This window comes from Chlorocebus sabaeus, chromosome 22, assembly GCF_047675955.1.
Source record: "Chlorocebus sabaeus isolate Y175 chromosome 22, mChlSab1.0.hap1, whole genome shotgun sequence".
NCBI lineage: Eukaryota > Metazoa > Chordata > Mammalia > Primates > Cercopithecidae > Chlorocebus > Chlorocebus sabaeus.
This window is the reverse complement of record NC_132925.1, coordinates 87,656,608-87,681,566: the sequence shown is the minus strand read 5'-3', so window position 1 is coordinate 87,681,566 and position 24,959 is coordinate 87,656,608. Positions and strand designations below refer to the sequence as shown.

Below are 24,959 nucleotides of genomic sequence, written 5' to 3'. Positions count from 1 at the left end.
AAATTAGCCGGGCGAGGTGGCAGGCGCCTGTAGTCCCAGCTACTCGGGAGGCTGAGGCAGGGGAATGGCATGAATCCGGGAGGCGGAGCTTGCAGTGAGCCGAGATTGCGCCACTGCACTCTAGCCTGGGAGACAGAGTGAGACTCCGCCTCAAAAAAAAAAAAAAAAAAAAAAATAGCCAAAAATTGCAAATAGCCCAAATGCTCACCAACAAAACAAAATTGTGGTATATCCATTTGACGAAATAAAAAGGAATGAACTACGGATACATATAACCATGTGGGTCAATCTCAAAATAATTAGGCTGAGTGAAAGAAACCAGACCAAAAAGAATATATAACTGTACAATTTCATTTATATCACATTCTAAAAAATACAAACTAATCTATAGTGACAGAAAACAGATTAATGATTGCCTGGGGCTGGGGGTAGAGTGAGTAGATTGACTACAGAGAGGCAAAAGAGAACATTTTGGGATGATGGAAAGATTCTATATCTTGATTGTGGTAACGGTTACATGACTGTATCTGTCAAAACTCAGAGAACTGTTTGCTTTCTAAAATGGTGAATGTTACTATTTGTAAATTATAAAGCCCAACTAAAAACAAAAAACATGTGGTTACAACTGAAATGTCCTTAGGGGACCAACCTACCCATCACAGGACACAGTTGACACCACCCATCACTGCCACTCTGCACTCAAGGTGAAAATCACCAGCTCTCCACAGGCCATTACCAATGGGCCAAACCCAAGGCTGAAGACCCCAGGTGAGGCCCACAAGGTCCACCATCAGTCTGGGAATTACAGTTTCCAAATGCAAAGCCAGAGTCATAACTCAGTGCAGTTCAATTTCCAAAGCCCCAGTTTCCCAGTGGAATTCAAGAGAGCAGCAGAGGTTCCCAGGCAGGGTTTCCCAAGCAGCAGACACGCAGTCCATGGAGTGTCAGGCCTCCGCTGCTTAGGAGTCTGTACACAGCTTGGCAGTCAGGAGCAAGGTCTGCACACACCTGGTCAGTGGGCTGGAGCTTGAGCAGAGATGAAACACACCCCTCTCGGGGGGTGTGAAATGGACAATTCTTAATACCTGCTCAAGGTGGAACTTTCTACTTTTTTAAAATTTCTAACACTGGACCATGCCCTTTGCCCAGCCTGCTCCTGAAACGAAACTCTGTAATAAACAAAAGCGTCCAGGAACTGGTCCAAAGCTTGATTCTAGGCAAGAGAGGGGAGAAGGTGACCTGGGGCCAAGAGCTGGGCTATCTCACTCACCCTTCCTGTATAGACCCAGGTGAACAGCATGTCTGGCCACTGCTCACTGAAAACCAAGGCACGTCACTACATTTCCAAAGCAGGGCTGCCCTGTGTAAAACTGGAAGAAATGGACACAAACACACCCCTATGATTAAATCTTTTCAGCCGAATCTTTGATTGAACTGTTCACTGTATAGCCTGCTAAGTGTGGAGAAGGAGACTCACAGACACAGATGTTTCTTAGTCCTGGCCTCAGGTCTTTGACAATTTGCCTTCATGAAAAGTTGACGGCCGGGCGCGGTGGCTCACGCCTGTAATTCCAGCACTTTGGGAGGCCGAGGCGGGCGGATCACAAGGTTAGGAGATCGAGACCATGGTGAAACCCCGTCTCTACTAAAAATAGAAAAAATTAGCCGGGCGCAGTGGCGGGCGCCTGTAGTCCCAGCTCCTGGGGAGGCTGAGGCAGGAGAATGGCGTGAACCCGGGAGGCAGAGCTTGCAGTGAGCCGAGATTGCGCCACTGCACTCCAGCCTGGGCGACAGAGTGAGACTCTGTCTCAAAAAAAAAAAAAAAAAAAAAAAAAGAAAAGCTGACAGGCATCCATGTCTGTCTACCTCCATGTTTGCTAAACCTGCCCCTAGGGAGGGAAGCAGGGAACACACTGAGCTCACTTGGACTCAGCCTCATGTCCATCTTCTCAAGAGGAAAGGCACAGGTGTTTTCTCAAATTAAAGCTCAAAAGAAGCCTATATTGAACTCACCACACATATCTGCAGACTAGATACACTACAGTCTTATTTGCCCTGTAATTTAGGGTTCTGGCCTAGAATCCAACAGGAGAAGAAACTTCTGATTCCAAACATAGCCCTGAACCCAAGAGAAATTCTGGTTTCCTAAAACCATCTAACTTTTGGCCGTCCTGCCAGTTCTGCCTCCAGGCAGCCTGAGCATGAGGGTGGGGTATGGCCCCACCGCTGGCTTTCATCTAGGGGCTATGAACATGCAAGGTGCCTTTTCACATTCCCCATGCCAGACTGTGAGTAGGGCAGGTGCTGGGTCATTTCTGAACGTTCAGGCCGGGAGCGGTGGCTCATGCCTATAATCCTAGCACTTTGGGAGGCTGAGGCGGGCAGGTCACGAGGTCAGGAGATAGAGACCATCCTGGCTAACACAGTGAAACCCCGTCTCTACTAAAAATACAAAAAATTAGCTGGGCCTGTAATCCCAGCTACTTGGGAGGCTGAGGCAGGAGAATGGCGTGAACCTGGGAGGCAGAGCTTGCAGGAAAAAAAAAAAAAGTTCAGAGACACGGGGCCTGGAGGTCCACACAGCAACCTCCAAACCAAATCAGATGTTCCACAACTACAGATCACAGTCAGGCCTCAGAGCCACCCCTTGACCTCAGGCCCCTGCCGATGGGAAACCAACACGGTGTCCTTTGGACTAAAACTGTGAAGGGGTCAGGTGTGATGGCATGCGCCTGTAGTCCCAGCTACTCATGAGGCTGAGGTGGGAGGATTGCTTGAGCCCAGGAGTTGGAGGCTGCACTGAGCTACAATCCAGTCTGGGTGACATTGTGAGAGATCCTATTTCTAAATAAATAAATAAAATAAAAATCATAAAGGGGTTGAAGGGTGGGTCTAAAATGAAGGATGGGGAATCTGCATGCCTGACCAACCCCTGGATTCCAGGCCTTGTCACACACAGAACCAGGACCACAGGCCATCTCATAGTCCCCTCTCAGAAAGTGGTCCCTTTGAGGCAGGGATCACAGGTGCCTGTCATCCTATTTCACCCATGCTGCTCACAGGCGTTGGGCATGTAGGAGATGCTGTATGCACAAACCAAGACTGCGTTCTCCTCACCCAGGCCCATGGCAAGACGGAGGAGCTGCCCCAGGGCTGTGATGGCCACCCCTGGGCTTGACCCCCATCAATCTGCTGACTCCCCAGCAAGCATTGGAATGCTCTGCCAGCATTTCCAAGAATTTTCCCCCACACAAAGGGGTGATTCTTCAAAATAGTGCAAGGATTGCCTTGATAGGCAAGAAATGGTAAGTTATTTGGTGTCCGACATGCCCCCAGGAGGAAGTTGATCTGGGAGGTGTATCTTACTGAAGTGACACACACAGGTGAGGGAAGCTGGGGAGAAGAGAGCGAGATGAATCAGGGAGGTGATGGCTAAGTGACTTCAAACCGGTAGAGACCGTGAGGAAGCAGCAAGAACATGCCTTGGCACAGAGCGATTCCTTCCCTGGAGGGGTTCAGTGGAGGCTGGAAAACAACCCCAGCCTTTAGGGGCTGGAGCCCTCCAGGTCATCACACTTGTTACAGTGAGAAATGCACATGAGGGTAGGGGGCAGCAAGGTGGAGCTGGGTTTAGAAACACAGAGGAGGGGCAGGGCTGCATGGTGGAGGCTAGGAAGCCTCAGGAAGAAGCAGGTCCATCCTGGGCCAGGCCCACACTCCCGCTGAGTCTGTTCTGGAGTTCTTGGAGCAGATACACCTCTGGAGCATCCTCAGAAACCACGACATAGGCAAGCAGGCAACCCACCTTGCCCAACACCTGTGTGGGAGCATTCCCTCTCAACACACTTGCGCTCCCTTGAGGGTGGCTCTGGTTCAGTTCAGCTCCACAAACACTCCCAAGGGCTCACTCCCAAGGGTGCTGAGTATCTTAGGGTTACCTACCCCTCCCTGGAGACAGAAATGCCTACCCTCCCACAGCACACACCTGAACCGAGGTACCCTGGGAGGGAGATCAAGGATTCCAATAAAGCCCAAGTGCTGACTGTAGATTTTTTTTATATTAAACTGGTTTGAACTAATTTTAGAATTGGAGAAAATTTGCAAAAAATAGTACAGAGAATTTCCATATATCCCTCTGCCAGTGTTAATGTCTTATATAACCATAAGACAATGATCAGACCAGGAAACTAACACTGTGACAATACCATTAACCAAAATAGGGACCCCATTTGAACTTCACCAGTTTTTCTACTAATGTCCTTAGATCCTGATGTTCCAGAATCCTATCAATGCATTTATTACGTATTTAGCCTCCTCCCGTGTCAGTTCCTTAGTCCATAGTTCCACTAAGGAATTCTGTGTCAGTTCCTTAGTCCTCCCTTGTCTTTCATGACCTAGACATTCTGAAGAATATTGATCAGTTACTTTATCAAATGTTCCTTGACTTGGGTTTTATCATTAGATTCAGGTTATAAATGTTGGACACCACCAGAAAAGTGATGTGCACAGTGTCACAGGGTTCATGTGGAAGGGCTTATTACAGGGAATGTTGACGTTGATCAATGGTGACACTGACCTCTCTGCCAGGTTTCTCCAATGCAAAGTTACTATCTTTCCTGTGTAGTTAATTTTTGGGGACTGTGGATTTTTGAAGGGAATGTGTTGCTGTCATTACAAACCCTGTGTCAGCTCCGCTTGCAGCTGCCCCACAGATGAGGCATCTAATGAAGACGAGCGGCAGAGCCGACATCTCTGGGAGACGCCGCAGCTCTCAGTGACAAAGAGGAACAGTAGCAGTTTATTTATAGATCCACTTGAAGACAGCTCATTGTAACTACTGGAGTTGAATTTTTAAAACCTCGGAACAAAGGCTGGCTATTTTAAACTCTCCTTGCACTTAGTTCAATGGAGAGTGTTAGAGCCACCGACCACACCCCAGGCATCACTCCCAAGCTCCGTAATTCATACTTTGTGCAGCATCACAGGACACTAGCAAAGCCTGCCAAGAAAGATAAACAGGACTGGCTCTGCCCAACCCGCAGAAGCAGCAGCCCTCAGATCAGCCAGAGCCCTCCACCAGCAGCCCCACAATTCCCAGGGAGGAGTTGCAGGAGGCAGTGTCCCATGGGTCAAATAGCCTCTCCTTTCCTGGAAAATAAAGTTGCAGACAGCTGTTATGAACCAAGGTTACATCACCTCTTCCCTTCCCTCCCCCTGCAGGCTTCAAAGATAGCCAGTGCCCCCCAGCGGATGCCTGCCCCAAGATAGCTGGCAGTAGCTGGCCCACCTGTGCCTGACCCACCTCCAGGAAGGAGCGAGGAGCTCACAGTACCAAACTCTCCTGGAGGACATCAGGAGAGTGGTGTGAGCCCAGACGCACCCTCTTCCCCAAGCCCAAGACAGTTCCAGGCCAAAGCCCCCTCAGCTACTCCATCTACCAGAACCATGGGTGGGGGAAGGGGGAGCAGAGAACACAGGTTTTTCTCAAAGCTTCTCGCATCCTTATTTGAACAATGACACAATGTGGGAAAACGTGAATGTGGACTAGATATTTGATATGAAGGAACTATTAATTTCATTGGATGTGATAAGATCCGATTATATAACCAAGAAATGGCCTTATTTGGAGTAAAAAATGACATATCTGGGATTTTTAAAACTACTTAAACTCTTCTTCAAAATGTGGGGGAAACAGATGAAATGGATTAGCAGAATGTTGAAGCTAGGTGAGCGGTACATGGGGTTTGTTACATTCTTCTATCTTTTGTGCTAGCTTGAAATTTCCACAATACAAAGGTTTTTCTGTTTTGTTTTAATTAAAAAAAAAAAAAAAAAACTTCCTGGTGACCGAAAGGAGCTGTGGAGCTGAGGCCAGGCGAGCGGGACTCCAAGAGGAAGCTCAGCCACAGGATCACTCCCACTCTGGCGTCCTGGGATTTGCAAGCATGGGAGGCAGATGACTTTGTCTAAGTCCACGGAACGTTCTGACCAGCCTTTGGCACTGCCACAGAGAAAGCCCCTGATGGCAATGAGTACTCAGCGAATCCTGCAGCAATGTCCGGACCTTCAAAGAAACTAATTGTAAGATAATCTCCATGGAAACCATCTATTCTGATTTTTTTTCCATGGCAACCAATAAGAACATAAACACAAGCACTATCCAACACCCTTACACCACATGGCAATGCTGCTGTCCAATCTGGAAAATATAAACCACAAAGGATTTTTTTTCCATTTAAAATGAAAAGAAGTTCTGAAACTTCTAGTCTAGGCATGCAGACTCTAACACCCTCTGTTGCCCCACCACTGCCCACACCACCCCATATCATCTGCCCCCCCGAAACTGACAAATAAGGCCAGAAGGCAGCTTCCTTCTTTTAGTCTGAGACCATCAAAAATGCCAAAAGAAAGACAGCCCGCCTCTAGCCTCACACACTCAACTTATGCTGCCCACAGACGTGAGAATGCTTTGACTTCCTGAGCATTTTTTATGTGCCAGACACATACTGGGCACCATGGCAAGAGCAAGGCCCCAGCCCTCCAGGGAGACAAGTTAAGTCTGTAAATAACAGACAACAGGAGATGAAGACTGCTCCAGGCAGGAGAGTGCTCCGGGCAGGTGAAGCAGGAAGAACTCACCAGCTGCCGGCCTCCCTACGAAGGCTGCATGGAGGAGGTGCCATCTGGAAAGAGACTAAAAGGATGAGTGCAACCCCACTAGGAGCAGTGAATGGTAGCCCCAAGAATCACAGTCAGACTTCAGTGACAGGCTTACTTCTACCTGTGGCTCATTTATTTCATGTTCAGGTTTTGGAGCTTAAGAAAATAGAATGAAAACAAAAAGAACAAAATAAAAGGAAGAAAGATCCTTAAACGCCACAGCCCTCAGTTCTTCTCCACCCTCTCTGCTTTGCAGCAAACAATTGTTACAAGACTCTTCTTGTAGCCTCTGTAGGCTCTCCTGTGGAGAGATGATGATGGGGCTCTAGATTGCCTGTCATCACCATCAGCAAAATGGCAGTGTCATAGTGGTGCCCCCAGTGTGTGAAGCAAAAGGTCCTTTGAGGCATGCAGCCTGGCTCTGCCTGGGACCATGTGTGCCTTGTAGGAAAGCATCAGTGTTGAGACTCCACTTTCTGTCATGTGACTCAGGTTCACTTCCCCACACGCACATGTGGAATCTCCAATAACCCTGAGCCCAAGCTTTGGCTGCCAGGGGAAAAGGAAAACCCCAAACAGTTCTGGAACTCTTGAAAGAGATAACGAAGCTCTCAAAGGAGTGTGTGTGCCTGGGTTTATGTGCCAAATGTGTACTGATGCATGCAGAGCTGGACCCAAGGGTCTCCAGCCTTTGTCTGGATTCCTGAGTCAGGCTGCTGTGTCTTCCTGATACTGTGATTGTCTTAATATGCTTTTCCCTAGATGTCTGAGAACACGCCTCCCATTGGTTTAAGTCATTAAATAAACCTTCCATCCTCAGCATCATGCAACTCTCCTCTGGAGAGGAACCTACTTCCTTTTAGAATGGATGGGAATTTTTCTAGTGACAGGAAACACCATCAGCCCCTCAAGGGGGCAGTTCAGAGAAGGGAGTTCTGGCTTCCACTCCAACCTTGCCACCTCTAACCTAATCGCTGTTTCAGGGCTTGTCTCTGCTCTTGCTACCTGGAGGCACCTCTTCAAGAGGCTCTGCAGGTTGGGTGCAGTGGCTCACACCTGTAATCCCAACACCTTGGGAGGCCAAGGAGGGCAGATCACCAGAGGTCAGGAGTTCGTGATAAGCCTGGCCAACATGATGAAACCCTGTCTCTACTAAAAGTACAAAAATTAGCCGGGTGTAGCCAGGTGTAGGCGCCTGTAATCCCAGCTACTCGGGAGGCTGAGCCTCAGCAGAAGAATCTCTTGAACCAGAAGGTAGAGGTTACAGTAAGCCGAGATCACACCATTGCATTCCAGTCTAGGCAAGAAAGGCGAGATGCCGTCTCAAAAAAAAAAAAAAAAAAAAAAAGGCTCTGCAAATAAGACCTTCATCTGGGGTTCTAATGTTAAGCCATATACACCCAAGTTATCTCTGGCTCAGAGACTCTCACCCATCTGCTTCCCTAAAGCCTAGCAGGCTGTCTGGAGGATGGGAGCTAGCCTAGGCATCCACATCTGCAGGATGAGAAGTGGGAGACAGGACACCAAGACAGCAGGGGAGACACCAAGGATAACATAGGAGACAGGTGGCCTGGAGAACACAGATCCAAGAATAGGTGACTGGACTAATGGCAGGAGTACTAAGGGGCAGGACAGGAGCTGGGACAGAACAACAGGCCTGGCAGAGGCTCATAGCAGAGCCACAGTGACTCCCATCTTCCTTACTACTGATGTCCTCAGCTGGTAATAAAACCACATGCCTGCCTGTCTGGTTGTAAACAGAGCCTTGGTAGGTGCCTTTGGGTTTAAAAGGCCTACGGGGCAGCACTGGGCTTTCTTTCTTGCTTTCTTTCTTTTTGAGAAAGGGTCTCACGCTGTCACCCAGGCTGAAGTGCAGGGTTGCAATCATAGTTCACTGCAGCCTGGAACTCCTGGGTTCATGCAGTTCTCTCGCCTCAGCCCTGAATAGCTGGGACTACAGGTGCATGCCACCAGGCCTGGCTGGGCTTTCTTTAAACAGTGCACTGAGATTAGAACCAAAGTTGGCTGGGCGTGGTGACTCACACCTGTAATCCCTGCACTTTGGGAGGCCAAGGTGGGTAGATCACCTGAGGTCAAGAGTTCAAGACCAGGTGGCCAACATGGCGAAACCCCATCTCTACTAAAAAAACACAAAAACTTAGCCGGGTGTGGTGGTGCATGCCTGTAACCCCAGCTACTCGTGAGGCTGAGGCATGAGAATTGTTTGAACCCCAGAGGTGGAGGTTGCAGTGAGCCAAGATCACGCCACTGCACTCTAGCCTGAGTGACAGAGCAAGAGTCTATCTCAAAAAAACAAAAACAAAAACAAAAACAAACAAACACACAAAAAAGAACCAAGGTCATACCCTTTTCCTCTTCTGGAAAGCAGCAGACTACAGTGGGCTGCGACAGACACTGATTTTCTGATTGCCTCTCCCAAGCTGTACCCATGACGAGTCATAGAAACTTCGAAGATAAAGAGACTTTCTTCTTCCCCTAATTCCCCTGTCCAGGATGCCATGGTCACAATAGGCTAGACTGTTTTCCAAAAGACCAGTGGTTCTCCAAGCGAGTTCCTGGATCAGCAGCATCAGTATCACCTAGAAATCTGTTAGAAATGTGAATTCCCTATTAAATCGGATACTCTGGGTATGGGGCCCAGCAAGCTGCGTTTTAACAAGCCCTCAGAGTGATTCTGAGGTACACTAAAGTTTGAGAACCACTGCAGGAGGCTTACTATGATAACCGTCAAATGTTGAAAGGCCTGTCTCTTCACTGTCACTGCCTGGGAAGCCCAACTAGCATCTCCTAATGGATTTCTGCAAATGCTGTCCTCATGCTTATCAAAGGCAACTCCTCCCTCGTGGGAAACATAGTAATTTTTTAACATGTACCTGGCAATAACGTCAGTGGTAGCCTCTGGAAGAAAAAGGAGCTGGGACCCTGCCCTGGGCCTGGGTGGTCCCACTTCCAAGAGCCCTGGCATCTTTGGTGCTCCTGGATTTTGCAAACTCCACATTACTCACCAGCCACTGGCCAAAGGTACTCTGTTTCAAGCAGGAAACATTCTATAAAAACTGTAGTTTGGGGCTGGGCACAGTGGCTCATGCCTGCAATCCCAGCATTTTTGGAGGCCGAGGTCGGTGGATCACCTGAGGTCGGGAGTTCAAGACCAGCCCAGCCAACATGGTGAAACACTGTCTGTACTAAAAATACAAAAGTTCCCCAGTATGGTAGCGCACACCTGTAATCCCAGTTACTCAGGTGGCTGAGGCAGGAGAATCGCTTGAACCCGGGAGGCAGAGGTTGCGGTGAACCGAGATCGCACCACTATACTCTAGCCTGGGTGACAAAGAGAGACTCCGTCTCAAGAAACAAAAACAAACAAAAAAACAAACAAAAAACAAAACCTGTAGTTTGGTAACAAATATTGAATCTTCTTTATTTTTAGTATCCACTCTATTCCCACAGAAACTAAGAAACCCAGAACACTTTCCACGAATTCTATTGAGATAAAGGTGGAGGAAAATGCAACCCGAGTATGAAAGGGGCATCTTATCTGGCAACCTCTGCCACCTAAAGTAAAGGCTGCTGTGGCCTCTCTTCTGCAGGAAGGTCCTTTGCAGAGTGAGCCCATGACATGAAAAATGCACAAAGGATGCAATGTAGACTGCTGGGGAGAAATCGGGTGCAGAGAATGGAGACAACCTGCGTGAAGTTACAGGAGACACACCACCTCAGGCTGGGTCCCAGCCTCGGCTCAGACCAACACACTGGGGCAGCGCAGTTCTTACTGCCAACTAAGTTCTTGAAGTGGCTCCCAGAACCAGAAGCTTCTAGTATCCACCTTCCACTTTCCTAGTGGGGCTGCCTGAAAATCCCTTCCAGGAAAGACATGCTTGTAAGCTGCCTGTCCTCATACAAGGAAGGTGCCTAGCCAGATCCCTGGCATCCCCCATGCTGTGCACAGCCCCAGTACATCCCATGTAATCTGGAGATGCCCCACAGAACTGGAACCACGGGGTCTGCAGGGGGATTACACAGAGGAGTAAAAGGGAGATGCACTTGACAGAGCATTGTGGGAATGTAGACACCAGAAGACCCTGAAGCAGCACTGACAGGGGTCCACACACGAGCGTGCACATGCATACACACAGGGGAAGGCACGGTTATCTGTCCCAGGGGTGAGGATGCTGGGCTCCTTTTTCCCACTGAGAAATGAGGAGACTCCCCCTTGCTCTTTTCCAGTCAGGGGTCTTTTATTAGTGTTCCTGCACGTCAATCCCAGGGACAAGGACTTGGCTGGGGCCCAGGCTATTCACCAACAGGTCACCTCTGGGCTCAAAGTTCCTCCTCTGTGTGGCATAGGGGGCAGGAATGAATTTCCCCCAGAAGCCAGAGATGGGCCACCTGGTAAGTCCTAGGAAACATGAAAAAGAAAGTCCCCACTGTTCCCAAGTCATCCCATAAAGCCTGGCCCTGGCAAAGCCCCACAATAGCCACACGAAGTGGAATGGTGCCGCTTAGAAGAGGGTCTGCTTTCCCATTTCCACCAAGGTCTCACTCACACCGATAAAAAGGACTGTGGGCAATGCCAGCTATTCAGCCAAAGGGTGTGAGCAAAGTGACAGCCACAACACATTAATAGGCACATCTTGACCACCAGAGATGCCCTGAGCCCAAGGGAACGGGCAGCTTGAGGCGTTGGGGGTTTGGGCCCCATGAAGCCATGCCTTTTCCAAGTTGGATAACTTGCCTGGGCATCTTCGGACTTACCTGCAGCAGGCAGAAAGCCAGGAGTTCCCTTTAATAGTTTTTTTTTTTTTTTAAGAGATGGGGGTATTGCTACATTACCCAGGCTGGTCTTGAACTCCTGGGCTCAAGCCAGCCTCTTGCCTCAGCCTCCCAAAGTGTTGCGATTACAGGCGTGAGTCACTGCATCCTACCCGCTTTAATGGTCTTGAAAAATTTAGGTGCCAGGATTGGGGTCAAGTGGAGAAGGAAGAGGCTCCCCTCTAAGACATACAAATCTGGGGTTCATTCCTGCTCCAAACACTCACAACACCACTCTTGCTAAGAATCCCTTGAACCCACACTTCTCCCCTCTACAGAAAGCGAATGCCAGACCATAAATCTGTGTTCTCATTAAGCGACCCAAGTCCTCCCAAGTGAGAAGCAAATCTGCTGCAAGGTCTGGGGGCTTGTGTCCCTTAAAATTCCTGTGTTGAAATCCTAACCCCAAAGTGATGGTATTAGGAGGTGGGGCCTTTGGGAGGTGATTAGGTCATGTGGGTGAAGCCATCAGGTTTGGATTAGTGCCCTTATGAAAGAGACCCCAGAGACTAGTTAGCCCCTTCCACCATGTGAGGACACAGTGAGAAGGAGCCATCTATGAAGCAGAAAACAAACCCTTACCAGACACTAAACCCATTGATGCTTTGCTTGGACTTCCCAGCCTCCAGAACTGTGAGAAATAAAATTTCTATATTTATAATCTACCTAGTCTATGGTATTTTGTTATAGCATCCTGAGCAGACTAACACATAATCTATGAGGCAAGGGATGAGAAAATAAATACTTAACCAATATACTGTACATTACTTGGGTGATGGTTACATCAAAAGCCCAGACTTCACCCCTACACAATATACCAGGTAACAAAACTGCATCTGTACTTCTGAAATATATATGAATAATTTTTAAAAATCTATGAGGCAGGTGAGGTGGAAATGGGTTCCCTCTCCCCGCTTCTCCAACCCTCTAATTCCTCAGGCAAGGCACCTGGAGTGAGAATTCAGATCTTAAAAATTCACAGGCACCCAGGACCCCCAGATCCACAGCATAAGGGAAGCTCTACTGCCAAGAATCTCTGGGCCAGGAATCAGGGTCCCATGAACCCCTAAGTGAAGCCCACCCCTGTGGCAGTGCCCCAAAACTGAAATGTGAGAGCTGAAGGACGGGCACAGGAGGTGACTGGTGCTTTACCCTCAGCATCAGAGGAACTAGGAAGAAGAAATAGGCCATCCTTCAGCACGGATGAGGCTCAGGTCAGACGTTCTCAACTGACCCAGCCCCCTCTTCCAGAGGACAGTTCAAGCACGGAGGCTCTGGGGGTCCTGGGCATCTTGTCCTGAGGAATCCTGGGGCAGAAGGACAACTGTTTCCACCCACTCACAGATCTGCTCTCTCATCTGGGAGCACAGAGGACTTGGGTCTGCCATCAGGAAACACAATTTTGATGCCTGCAAGGGTCTGAAAACCTCACTGTCTCTCACTACAATGACCTGCAGAGAGGGGTCAACATGGAAAATTGTAAGTGCTCCCATTCTTGCCCACTGTCCCTCACCCTAGCAAGTTTTGAACACATAATCTCCCGGATTGGCTTTCAGTCAGGGAGGGGAAAAGAACCCTTTTTAAAAATAGCTAAAGCTTGGTGGGGCAGGCATGGTAGTTCACACCTATAATCCCAATGCTTTGGGAGGCGGAGGCAGGAGGACTGCTTGAGCCTAGGAATTGAGACCATCCTGGACAAGGTAGGGAGACCCTTTCTCTACAAAAAATTTTAAAAATTAGGCCAAGTGTAGTGGCTCACGCCTGCAATCCTAGCACTGAGGCTAAGGCAGGTGGATCACCTGAGTTTGCGAGTTCGAGACCAGCCTGGCCAACATGGTGAAATCTCGTCTCTACTAAAAATACAAAAATTAGCCAGGTGTGGTGGTGCACACTTGCATTCCCAGCTAGTCGGGAGGCTGAGGCATAATCTCTTGAACCTGGGAGGCGGAGGCTGTAGTGAGCCAAGATCGCACCATTCCACTCCAGCCTATGTGACAACACAAGACTCTACCTCAAAAAAAAAAGAAAAAAAAATTAAAAATTAGCTGGGTGTGGGGGCACTTGCCTATAGTCCCAGCTACTCAGGAGGCTGAGATAGGAGGATTGCTTCAGCCTGGGAAGTTGAAACTGTAGTGAGCCACAACTGCACCACTGTAGTTCAGCGTGGGTGACAGAGTGAGACCCTGACTCAAAAAAAAAATAGCTAAAGCTTGATGAGCACTTGTCATATGCCAGGCAGATGCACCACGCATGAAATCCCATGAAGGAGGGCCCAGTCTCTCCCCATACGACAGAAGAGAAAACCATGCCTCCCAGATGTCTGGCCACTTTCCCAGGGCCACACCCCAGGCAGGGTAGAGAAAGGATTTAATCGCAGGTTGGTTAGAGCTAGAACCCAGGTTCTTAACCACAGATGAGCTTTCCTCCTTAAAATGAGATCTTGAGAGGTGAGTGGAGAAAAGCCCTTAGCCCTAGAACTCAAGGTTAATGTGTGAACCGGAGAGCAGCCAACCCTTAGAACTCAGGAAGTGGTTTTTTTTTCCCCCCGTTTCACTGAATTACCTAGAACTCTGTGTTCTCCTCCTACCCCACCCAGCGCAACCTTTCTTCCCCATTGCATAATAGGCCCTCAGACATTTGGAAGGAGGGCAAAAATAAGTCAATCAAGCAAATACATTTTTGCTATTTAAAAAGTGGTTAAAAAAATGCTTCTGTGGTTGAGCAGAAGTCCGTCCTATAGTGGCGGGGGTTTGGGAGGTGTTAGATTCAAGTTCAGCCAAGATACAGGGGTCTTTATGCCTTCAGGACAGGCCCCAACAGACAGACAGCAAGAGGGTGGACAAGAGCAGAGGGGGCCAGGGCCATGGCAGGGGACAGAGCTAAGCACCAGACCCTTGAAAACACTAGCACAAGCACCCACTGCAGACAACTCCCAGGGGCTCCCATCCCTTGCCCATACTCAAGCCCCTCTGGGAGGTGCTCATTTGCCTGCAAATGGCTCTTCCAACCTTCCTCCAGCCTTGTAGCATGTCACAAGGCAAAACACGGAGCTTCTGTCCACCCTCAGCCCAGAGCACGGCCTGGAATCCTTTATCTGCAACCCTCTAAGCAGAGAAAGTTCCCCAGCTACAAGCCCTGAAATCCCTCCTCATGCACAACTCAGCCAAGAATAGAGGGAAAATGGAACCCATTATTCTCATTCTGAATGGCTGGGAAATGGCTTTTGCTTTTCAACATGAAATGTGCCTAAAAATAAGCTGTGAATTTCAACCAGAGGTTGAAAATAGCTCTGCAGTGAACAGAGCTCTATTCAGAGTGGGCTCAAGGACAACTTCATTCCAAGATCTGAGAGTTGAAGTGCTGCAGTCAGAGAAAGGGTCATGGGTAGGGGGTTTTCCCGGGCAGAAGGACCATCACAGGCTCACAGGGCTGCCCTTGCCGTGGTCTGCTAGTGGGTGAGTAGAGTAGGGGGTCCATGCAGGGTCTGTCCCTCTGGCTTTCGACTGCTACACTGGAATGGGGGCATGGTGAGGAATTCAACACCTACACCTGCCCAATGGGCTTCCCAGAATCCCCAAATGCCCAGGAGTGTTTCACAAGGCTTCAGGGCCTGAGGCCCAGGGTGTAGACAGAGCTGATGTAGGCAGAGGATCATTAGATTCATGAGTTCTTGGGGCACGGCTATGGCGCCCATGGGCTCTTTGAGAAGTCGAGCCACACTGGTCAGCCACCAAACCACTGACCAGAAATTCTCCCAAAGCCAGGGAAGGGAAGCCTTTAGCCAGGAAAGGCAAAAACAATCTCCAAGGTTTAAGTGAAGAAAACCAAGTTGCTAAAGGCAAAGGTTTTTGTGTGTTTTTTTTTGGTTGTTTACCATCACCTCCAGAAGACTGAGACCAAACAAGATTCCTGCAAAATGACTTCTGTTAGAAACCCAGGCTGAGAAACCTGGGCCACCATTGCTGCTGCTGGTGGGAGCCCAAATCTGGCCCAACTGAGCAGAGTCCTCACACTCAGGGCTGCTGGAATGGCAGTCCTCGTCCGCATGCCCAGGGCCTCTCCCACCTCATCCCCGTGCTCCTCCCACTGCTAAGACAGCCCCATCTCCAGGCACATTCCCACACTCCTCCCACTGCTAGGTCAGCTTCTTTTCTGGGCTCCCCACTGAGGCAAGACTTATTGCAGTGATTCTAAGCTGGGGACAATTCTGCCCACCAGAGGGACATTTGGCAGCATCAGAAGACTATTTTTTTTTTTTTTTCCAGAGACAGAGTCTCACTCTGTGATCCAAGCTGGAGTGCAGTGGTATCATCATAGTTCATGATAGCCTCCAACTCCTGGGTTCAAGTGATCTTTCCGCCTCAGCCTCCCAAGTGACTAGGATTACAGGGGAGTGCTACCATGCTCAGCTAATTTTTAAATTTTTTTGTAGAGACAGGATCGTGCTGTGTTGCCCAGGCTGGTCTTGAACTCCTGGGCACAAGCGATCCTCTAGTCTCAGCCTCTCAAAGTGCTGAAATTACAGGTGTGGGACACCATGCCTGGCCTAGAAGACATTTTTGGTTGTCACAACTTGGGTTGGTGGGAGGGTGAAGATGCTACTGGCATCTAGTGAGTAAAGGCCAAGGATGCTGCTAAATATCCCACAATGCACAAAACAGCCCCCTACAGCAAAGAATGATCTGGCCCAAAATATCAATAGTGCTGAGGGTGAGAAACCCTGGGTTACTGGAAGGCCAGTACATGGACAGAGCTGGAGGGACAGAGGCTCACTGGACTCACAAGCTCCTGAGACACGACTGCAGTGCTCCTGGGCTCCCTATGGGGCTGAGACACTCTGGCCAGTCATGGAACCAGTCCTCAGATACTGTCTCAGTGCCAGGGAAGCCCTTGGGCAAGAAGGGCGAGAACACACTCATCAGCTTCCCTTCCTATCTCAGAAGAAAACCGCACCACTGAACAGTGTTATAAAAAGTAGCTCTCCTCAGTTTGGAAAGATGAAGATCTTCTGGAAATAAGACGGTGATGGTTGCACAACACTGTGAATATATTTAATGCCACCAAATTGTACATTTAAAAATGGTTAAAATGGTAAACTTTGTGTTTTATATATATCACAATAAAACAAGACAAAACAAACTAAAAACCTAGTGCTCCTCTTGGCCTGGAAGTCCTGAGATCAGAGAAGTCCTGAAGGTTGACACCACATGGCATGTATGTGTCAGCGAAAGTGTGTCTGGAGAGGATAAACGTCCACTCAGGGTCTCAGAGGGGCTTGTGACAAATAAGGAAAGAGGTCTGATCTCAACCAAGAATGATTTTAGGATTAACAAGTCACTTGGTGGGGGTCTCAAAGCTCTCGTCAGAGCCTGCCTACGTAGGTATTCAGGTACCATGTGGAAATGTTGGTTTGGGAAGACCACGTGTTTTGCCTGGGGCCACACACCTAGGGTTCAGACCCAGTTCTCTGACCCCAGGACCAACATCCTTTCCCCTATTTGAGGCCCATGCAGTGAGGGCCAGTGGGGAGAGCTGTGACTACAACTCCAACATGAGCCTGTAGATAGTATGGGAACAAGTGGTTGCCCTGAGCACTGCCGAGCTGTTTACCCCTCATGCCCCATCCTGCCATGCTGGGATTCCCCCACCCACAGCTCTGGGAAGCAAAGGTGCTCCATATTCCATCGCTGAGCCAGGACTAAAGGAACAAGAAGCAGTTCATCCAAGTTATTTTCCTAATAACTGTAAGAACATGGGATTCTCCCCCAGCTGGTAGATATTAACCATTCCCAACAGGCAGATGTCAGTGCCCTCCCCTGAAATGGGGAAAAGCAGCCAGCAGTCCTCTGCCACCTGCAGTTTCTAGCTTTGCTCAGAGGGGTCAGCCTGGTGGGCCCCCAGCTCCAGGCATCTGGGAAAGGTGACTAAGCCCCAGGTGTCTCATCTGTGAATTGAGCAGTACCTTTACCCACTCATTCTGATGAGATAAGGAATAAACAGGGTAGTGAGCATAAAAGACCTTGGCTGTGGCTCACCAGAAGTGCCCAATAGATAAGGATTCACAGGAAAGAGGGCAGGGACCTAGAGGTCTGCTGGGTCCCAGGGGACCCCAACCCTGCAGTGTGAAATGTCTTTCTGGGTGGAAGATGAACTGGCAGCAAGCAGTGTCTCATGCAGCCCAGTCATCCCCCAACAAACCCAAAAGCTGAAAACTGGCCACAGACTAGCAAGTACAGAGGACAGCCAACGGACCAGGCAGGACGGCAACCCTTGTAAGAAAAACCATAAATCCCAACTGGTCCAATGCCTAGAGGCAGCCCAGGACACAAAACAGGGGACATGTGTATGTGTTGGGGTGGGGAGATGGGGCGTCTATCTGCTGCAGCCACAGAAGCCCCGGGACAGACTCAGGAGGCTTCCTAGTTCTATTCTGGGCCCCAGCCTTGACTCGCTGGAGGCCTTGGGCGAGCCACTTCCTGTTGTTTGGGCCAGTATCCGTGTGGGGGAGGCCACACTCTCTCTATGGTCCAGCAGAGAGACATCTAAAGAGCCTACGGCCATAGGAGCTTAAAACCCTCAGGGTTCCACAACCTTGGCTTTAATATTTATTTCAGTCCAAGCTGAATATGACCTTATTTAATGAGACTGTATCAGTCATCAATTTTTCCCCCAAATATTTGTCAAAAATGTTAACCATTTAAATTCAGGAACATTGAATATTCTTTTACCAACAAAGGTACTAAAAATGGTTTGTGGCTGAGGAACTTCCTCTCCATGGTTAGAAAAAAAAGGGTGGGGGAAGTGAAAGCAACAGGGCTGGGCCTTTCCCATTTGTCCCAGCTGTGGCTTCAGGCCCTGAACCCTCTAGGAGCCCCACATTTGGGTCCTGTGGCCCAGGGTTCAGTATGGGATGGGTGCCTCATCTCCTGAGGTCTCAATCAAACAGCAGCATATGCCATGGAAACACGCTCCCACCAAATGGCACAGGGCTGGGGCACCCAGCAGCTTGCTTAACAGCCTCTTTGTGTCTTATTCGCTCACTCTAGATGGAAAACAAAGCACCACAAGTTCCAAAGTATTTGGTAAATGACAAGATCTTACTAAGGTCCCTTTCCAGAGATGGGCCTAAACCTCCGCCTTCACCATCTCCAAGCCCAGAGCTGTTCACCATGACCTAGCCCACCAGAGTCACAGAGCTCAGGACATGCCTGCCAAGCCACTTACCAGATTCCCCGTGGAGCTGGCCAGTGTGGCTGGGGGCCTCGACACTTTCATGACTTCTCCATGATCAATAATATCAAAGTTACTCTTCCAAACCATCACCTGCCAAAACCAACAGGTGTACCAAGTCAGGGGGAGAAAATCCCCTTGCCAGTGGGAAGGGGGATTTGAGGAAATCCCCCTTCACTGAGGAAATGGGCTCAGAGGCCATGCCCAAAGTTCTGAGCCATGGTGGGACAGTGGTCCCCACCTGACACCCCAATTCAATTCCGGGACCTACCCCACCTCCCTGGGGAGCAGGCTTTGTGGACAGGCCTCAAGAGGACCTGGATGTGACCAGGATGGATCATTGCAGCATGACACCGCCAGGCCTTGGCCATTGCTGGTTCATCTCCCTAGGGTGTCACAGGCCCGAGCTTCATGGGGTTGGCTCCTTCGCAGGCTGAAGTGTCTACTTCAACAGCACCACCTTCTCAGAGAGGCCTTTGTGAATGTTTAAAATCTAGCCCTCTATTTACTTCCTTCATAGCATCAGAGTAGGGAGTTATTTAATCCATTTGTCCCTTTTCATTGTTTATCATCTGCCTCTGTACTAAAATAGAAGCTCCTGCGGGCGGTGGCCTGGCCTGTTACACTGTGAGAAGTGGTTAACACATGGACTTTAGGTCAGAACACACCTTACTGAATGGCCCAAGGCAAGGGACTCAACCTCGTGCCTCAGTTCCTGCATCTGCAAGACAGGGATGAGCCTAGTTCCCATCTCACGGGGCTGCTGTGAGGCTCACAGGAGACAGTCTGGCGGACACGGGCACACAGGAAGTACTCAGCAACACACTCGTCATCCCAAGACTAACTCAGCCACGAAAAACACGTCCTATTCCGAGTGTCCTCCTATTAGCAGGACCATGTCCCTCGGCTCCTTGAACACAGCTGAGGGAGGCACCTGGCTGGGGAGCAAGAGTGCTCCCTGCTGGAGACTGCTGGACACGCATGACGGTGTGCTTCCAGGGCCACTTCCAGGATAGCTGGCTTGGGCGTCACAGAGAACTGGGGAGTGTGTGGCCAGTGGTCACCTGAGGCCACAGAAAAACCACCGTATCCACACAAGATCAACACTCCATGTGCCCCAGACACCATCCCTGTCTGTCAGGATGCAGCTGTGAACCTCGTTCTTCAGGAGGCTCTTCACTGCTGTCTGAGCAGCTCCACTGTTTCCTCTCCCACATGGATGGCATCTAGGGTCATGCACATATCACCTTACAAATAGAACGTTAGCACACACGCACCCTTGTTTACAGGGTCTTCACGTCACTGTGCAAATCCAGCTGCTGAATAAATGAATAAATTCCTAATAGTAGAGTGGTTATCGTGAATGCAAACAGACAATGTCAGTGTCACTCCGAAAAAGCTCAGAGTAGATACTAAACAGGCAGCCTGGGAGCTGATGGCAGCGCTGCTGGGACCTATTTTCCACCAGGCTGCCTCTCCTACTATGTCAGTTGATTCTACCATGACTCTATTTACTGTATGAAGTTACCAGTTTCCCATCTTCTAAGCAATAAGCCAGGCCTCACGCTCAGGGAAGGCTCAGGAGTCACTTTTGCCTTCCTCCTCCCTCGTCTGCTAGAGCAGGACTGGTGCTGGTGTGGGAAGACGCCTGCTGTCTCTAATCCAGGCTGTGGTCAAATAGCCTTCAACTACCCTCTGCCTTACTGGAAGAGACTCAACCAAAATTGGTAGATTTGGCTGAGACCAGGACTCATGTAGGCCAACAGGACTTTTCTAGGCTGCGCAGCCAGAGTTAAGAGACTGGGCCGCGGTGGAATAAACATTCTCGGCCATGCATCAGGTCAACAGTGGCACAGAACAGCCACTCTTTCCTCCTTGCCTCATCAGGGGCTGTGGTTCTCTGGACGAGGGGACCATGTGGACACTGGAGAAAGACTGCTGATGGGTGGACTCTTCAGTGCTTCTGGCCTCCCCAGTGCCAAGGTCTGGACTAGGCCCCAGAAGCAGGGTGCCTGCCAGGAGACAGGTCACTGGTGATTAGCCATCAGGGCACAAGGCACCAGGGCTGACAGGCTGAACCCTCAGAGCAGAGGGTGACAAGGTAGGATAGGACCTCTTCACAATGTCCTCTCTCTGCAGCCAAAAATAATGAAAATGCTGACCCCTCAAACAGTGTCCAAGTGGGCTGGGAGCAAAGGACAGCAGATGACACAGCAGAGGCTCCCAGGGCAGGAGAATGGCTCTGAAGTGAGACATGCCCTGGTGCCTGCCCCAGCTCTAGCATCTGCTGGGACTTAGTTTCCTCATCTACAGCATGGGGAGATGAGACGGCCTCATCTCCCACATGGAGATGTCACGAGAATTAAATGAGGTATGAAGCTCTTGTCACATTGGCCATATTCCCAGGCCTGCAGTAAGATCATATTAATAATAATCATTATCTATTTGTTTAGAATCAGGAAAAGAACTAAAAAAACAACTTTTCACGACAACCATAGCCCAGTCTCCTTCCACTAAATGCTAGCCTGAGCAGTAAGGATTCTGAGATGCGGCCATGAGGTCGGCACCTGCAGGAGGGCCATTCTGGGATGGCAAGGGCCCCAGATCTGGGCACACCCATCTCAAGCTCCATCAGGGCCTTTTGAGTCGCTGAAAGCCACCAAGGAAGCTGGCGAAACCCAGCTCACCCCCCAAACACCCTGTTTGGTTCTGAGCAGAAATCAGCTCTGATTCCTTTCTTCACCATTTCATTCGACTGCTCTCTACTTACTTGTTCATCAGAGCCTCCAGAAGCAAAATACTCCCCCGTTCTTGAAAAGGCAACAGTGGTGGCTGGTCCCTGGCAGAACAAACAAAAAATAACACACATCAAAGGTCATTCTCGATTCTAAATGCACAGGAAGAAAACGAGACGTTCCTGAATGAAAGCAGCAGCAGGATAAAGGACTGAGAGCCCACTCAGCCCACAGTCCTCCATAACCTGTAGCCCAGGAGCCTGCCTGCGGCCAGGTGCAAGCACCACTGCTCAGGCCTCTATTCCTGAGCACTACAACAGGGACAAGGCCAGGCTATGACAATGTGGGTGACAGAGATGAGTGAATGGGACGGTCTGCGCTGGCAGCCCTCCAGGGCTGGCCTCGTCCCCACTTTTCCAGTAAGAAACCACAAGTCAGAGAGGTGCACTGAGTCACCCCAGCCATAGCACTGAGATGAGAATTTGGTCCCTTTGACTCAGACCAACCCCAACATCCAACATCTCCCCAACATTGCACAGCTGCTGACCAGAGAAATAGAGGATCTCCAAGGAAGAGCCAATGGCTCAAGCAGTCAGGGCATAGTTCAGGGCACAGGTGACAGGAAGGAGGTTTCCAAAGGTGCTTGGGCAGCAGAGCAACATGACATGTCTCTCTAATTCACTTTTCTTATGTTCAGGCCATGGGTAGTGATGTGCCCATTCTGGCTTCCCAGATGCTGAAGGTCTGTGTGACCATCTGAAGGGGAATGCCAGGCACATGCCAGGCCATACTCCAAGGGCTGGGGAGCAGTCCAGGCCAGGGGGGATGGGGGATGCATGATCTCCTAGTAAAGGAGGGTTCTTCCCACATACCTAAAATCCATCCCAGAAAGGTGCACAGAGTAACCATCTGTTTAGCTACAACACCATGACCACAGCCACCACCATCTCTTCCTCCCTGTCGAACATTTACTGTGGCCAGTACCTGGTATTCCCAAGCAAAATCAGATAAAAGAGGTTCTCTCCTAGAAGACAGCACAACCACTGTCAACAAGTCCACCTCAGTCCCCTCAGACCAGTGCAGGGAGTGGCAAGAGCCCCAACTGCCCATGAGAGGGGCTCTGGCAGCACATCTACAGCTGACCCATCAGTGAGAGGAACACTGGGAGGTGCCTTCCACTCAATGCCAGAAAAGACCAGCCAAGTTCTGGGAGGGAAAAGGGACCCGAGGCCGTAGAGGAAGGCAACTTTTGTACCCCAGAGAGACAGGCAGGTTGAGAGGCCTCAGACACACTGGACAGCAGGGAGTATGCCCACCCACGCTTCCAGAGTCCACCTTCGGCTCTTCCTCTCAGAGGTGCTCAAAACAGGGGTGATGAAAAAAGTGAGTACAGCACTGGTGAACACTGAGCACTCAGGTGCTCAGAGCACAACACCTGCATTTACCCACTGAATCCTGAGAGAACAGTCTGTGTGGTGACCCTCAGTCCACTTCTGTTGCTATAACGGAATATCTGAGACTAAGTAATTCATAATGAGCAGAAATGTATTGGCTCACAGTTCCAGAGGCTGGGAAGTCCAAGATCAGGGGGCCAGCATCTGGCAAGGGCCTTCTTGCTGAGTCATCCCACGGCAGAAGGGCAAAGAGAGGGTGAAAAAGAAAAGGGGGCCAAACTCATCCTTTTCTAAGAAACCCACTCCCGTGGTAACAAACCCACTCCTGCAAGAATGGCATTAATCCATACATGTGGGCATGGCCTCATGACCCAAACACCTCCCATTATGCCCCACCTCCCAACAACCCCACACTGGGGATCAAGTTTCTAATACATGAACTTTGGGGAACACATTCCAACCACACTACCTTTCCTAAGGGTGCCATGTCCAAGTGCAGGGAACAAAGCCTGAGAGGACACAAAGACAAAGCCTCTGGACTACACCTGTCCTCCTGACTTCTTCACACAGGTAGAGCTACAAGGGCCCAGGAATGCCCCACTCCCAGCAGCCCTGGGAATCCTAAGCCACCATTAACCAGGATAATACAGATCCACTTTTACTAATAGGGGAACAATGCCCAATAACATCAGTGAGGGTGAAATCCCAGGTGTAAGACATCACGGGCTGTGTGGCCCCTGCTCATGCAGGGCCTGAGTGCAGGATGGGGGCAGGGCATCCATCACTCAGATACCCTTTCAGGTGGACAGTCACCAAGGGGTTAACAGAGGCGTGTGAAGTAATTTCAGGTAACTTTTACTTGATTCTTAGAAATTTTGTCATTTTCCATTACTTTGAACCTTTTTTTTGGAGGCAAAGTCTCACTCTGTCGCCCAGGCTGGAGTGCAGTGGCGCAATCTTGGCTCACTGCAAGCCCCGCCTCCCAGGTTCACGCCATTCTCCTCCCTCAGCCTCCCAAGTAGCTGGGATTACGGGCACCCGCCACCATGCCCGGCTAAATTTTTTTTGTACTTTTAGTAGAGACGGTGTTTCACTGTGTTAGCCAGGATGGTCTCGATCTCCTGACCTCGTGATCCGCCCGTCTTGGCCTCCAAAGTGCTGGGATTACAGGCGTGGGCCACCGCACCCGGCCATGAACTTTTTTTTTTGAGACAAAGTCTGGCTCTGTCGCCCAGGCTGGAGTGCAATGGTGCAATCTTGGCTCACTGCAACCTCCGCCTCCTGGGTTCAAGCAATTCTTGTGCCTCAGCTTCCCAAGTAACTGGGATTGCAGGCGCCCTCCACCACACCCGGCTAATTTTTGTATTTTTAGTAGAGATGGGGTTTCGCCATGTTGGCCAGGCTGGTCTCAAACTCCTGGCCTCAAGTGATCCACCCTCCTCGGACTCCTAAAATGCTAGGATTACAGGCATGAGCCACCACACCTAGCCTACTTTGAATTTTTTTTTCCTTTTTTTTTTTTTGAGACAGAGTCTCACTTTGTTGCGAGGCTAGAGTGCAGTGCTGCGATCTCCATTCACTGCAACTTGTGCCTCCCTGGTTCAAGTGATTCTCCTGCCTCAGCCTCCCGAGTAGCTAGGATTACAGGCACATGCCACCATGCCCAGCTAATTTTTGTATTTTTAGTAGAGATGGGGTTTCACCATGTTGGCCAGGATAGTCTCAATCTCCTGACCTCTGATCCACCCGCCTCGGCCTCCCAAAGTGCTGGGATTACAGGCGTGAGCCACCGCGCCCAGCCGGAATGTCAAAAAAGATGGGCCTTTTGCCCGCCCAGAGCTCACTGAGTAATGGCAGGTTTCCAAGAAGTCACAGTAACTAAGGGACAAATACTTGCAGGTCACTCTCCTTTCCTGTCATGGCTCAACCACCAGATGCCAAGTTGGGAAAAGGTGGTGGAGTCAGAGCAGCAGCAACAGCAGCAGAACCAACAAAGCCCTCAGCTCAGCAGGGGTCAGGACCAGAGCACAGGCATTGGGAGCCCTGCAAATAAGGAGTGGAGTGCTAGCGCTCCTTCCCCAGACCAAGCCCCAGGAAGCTCCAGGGA

General features: G+C 49.9%; 1 protein-coding gene across 10 annotated transcripts in view; it reads right to left on the bottom strand.

The window, feature by feature from the left end:
* POC1A (POC1 centriolar protein A) overlaps nt 1-24,959 on the bottom strand; it is an 81,407-nt gene that overhangs the window by 29,675 nt on the left and 26,773 nt on the right. For 3 of the 10 annotated variants that reach the window (XM_073010106.1, XM_007984463.3, XM_007984466.3), the window contains exons 8-9: nt 21,494-21,562; nt 18,718-18,816 (exon numbers count right to left, since the gene is read on the bottom strand). In XM_073010106.1, coding sequence (XP_072866207.1) covers nt 18,718-18,816; nt 21,494-21,562 — 168 coding nt within the window. The other 7 variants (XM_038003852.2, XM_073010108.1, XM_073010109.1 and 4 more) reach the window with 4 other exon arrangements.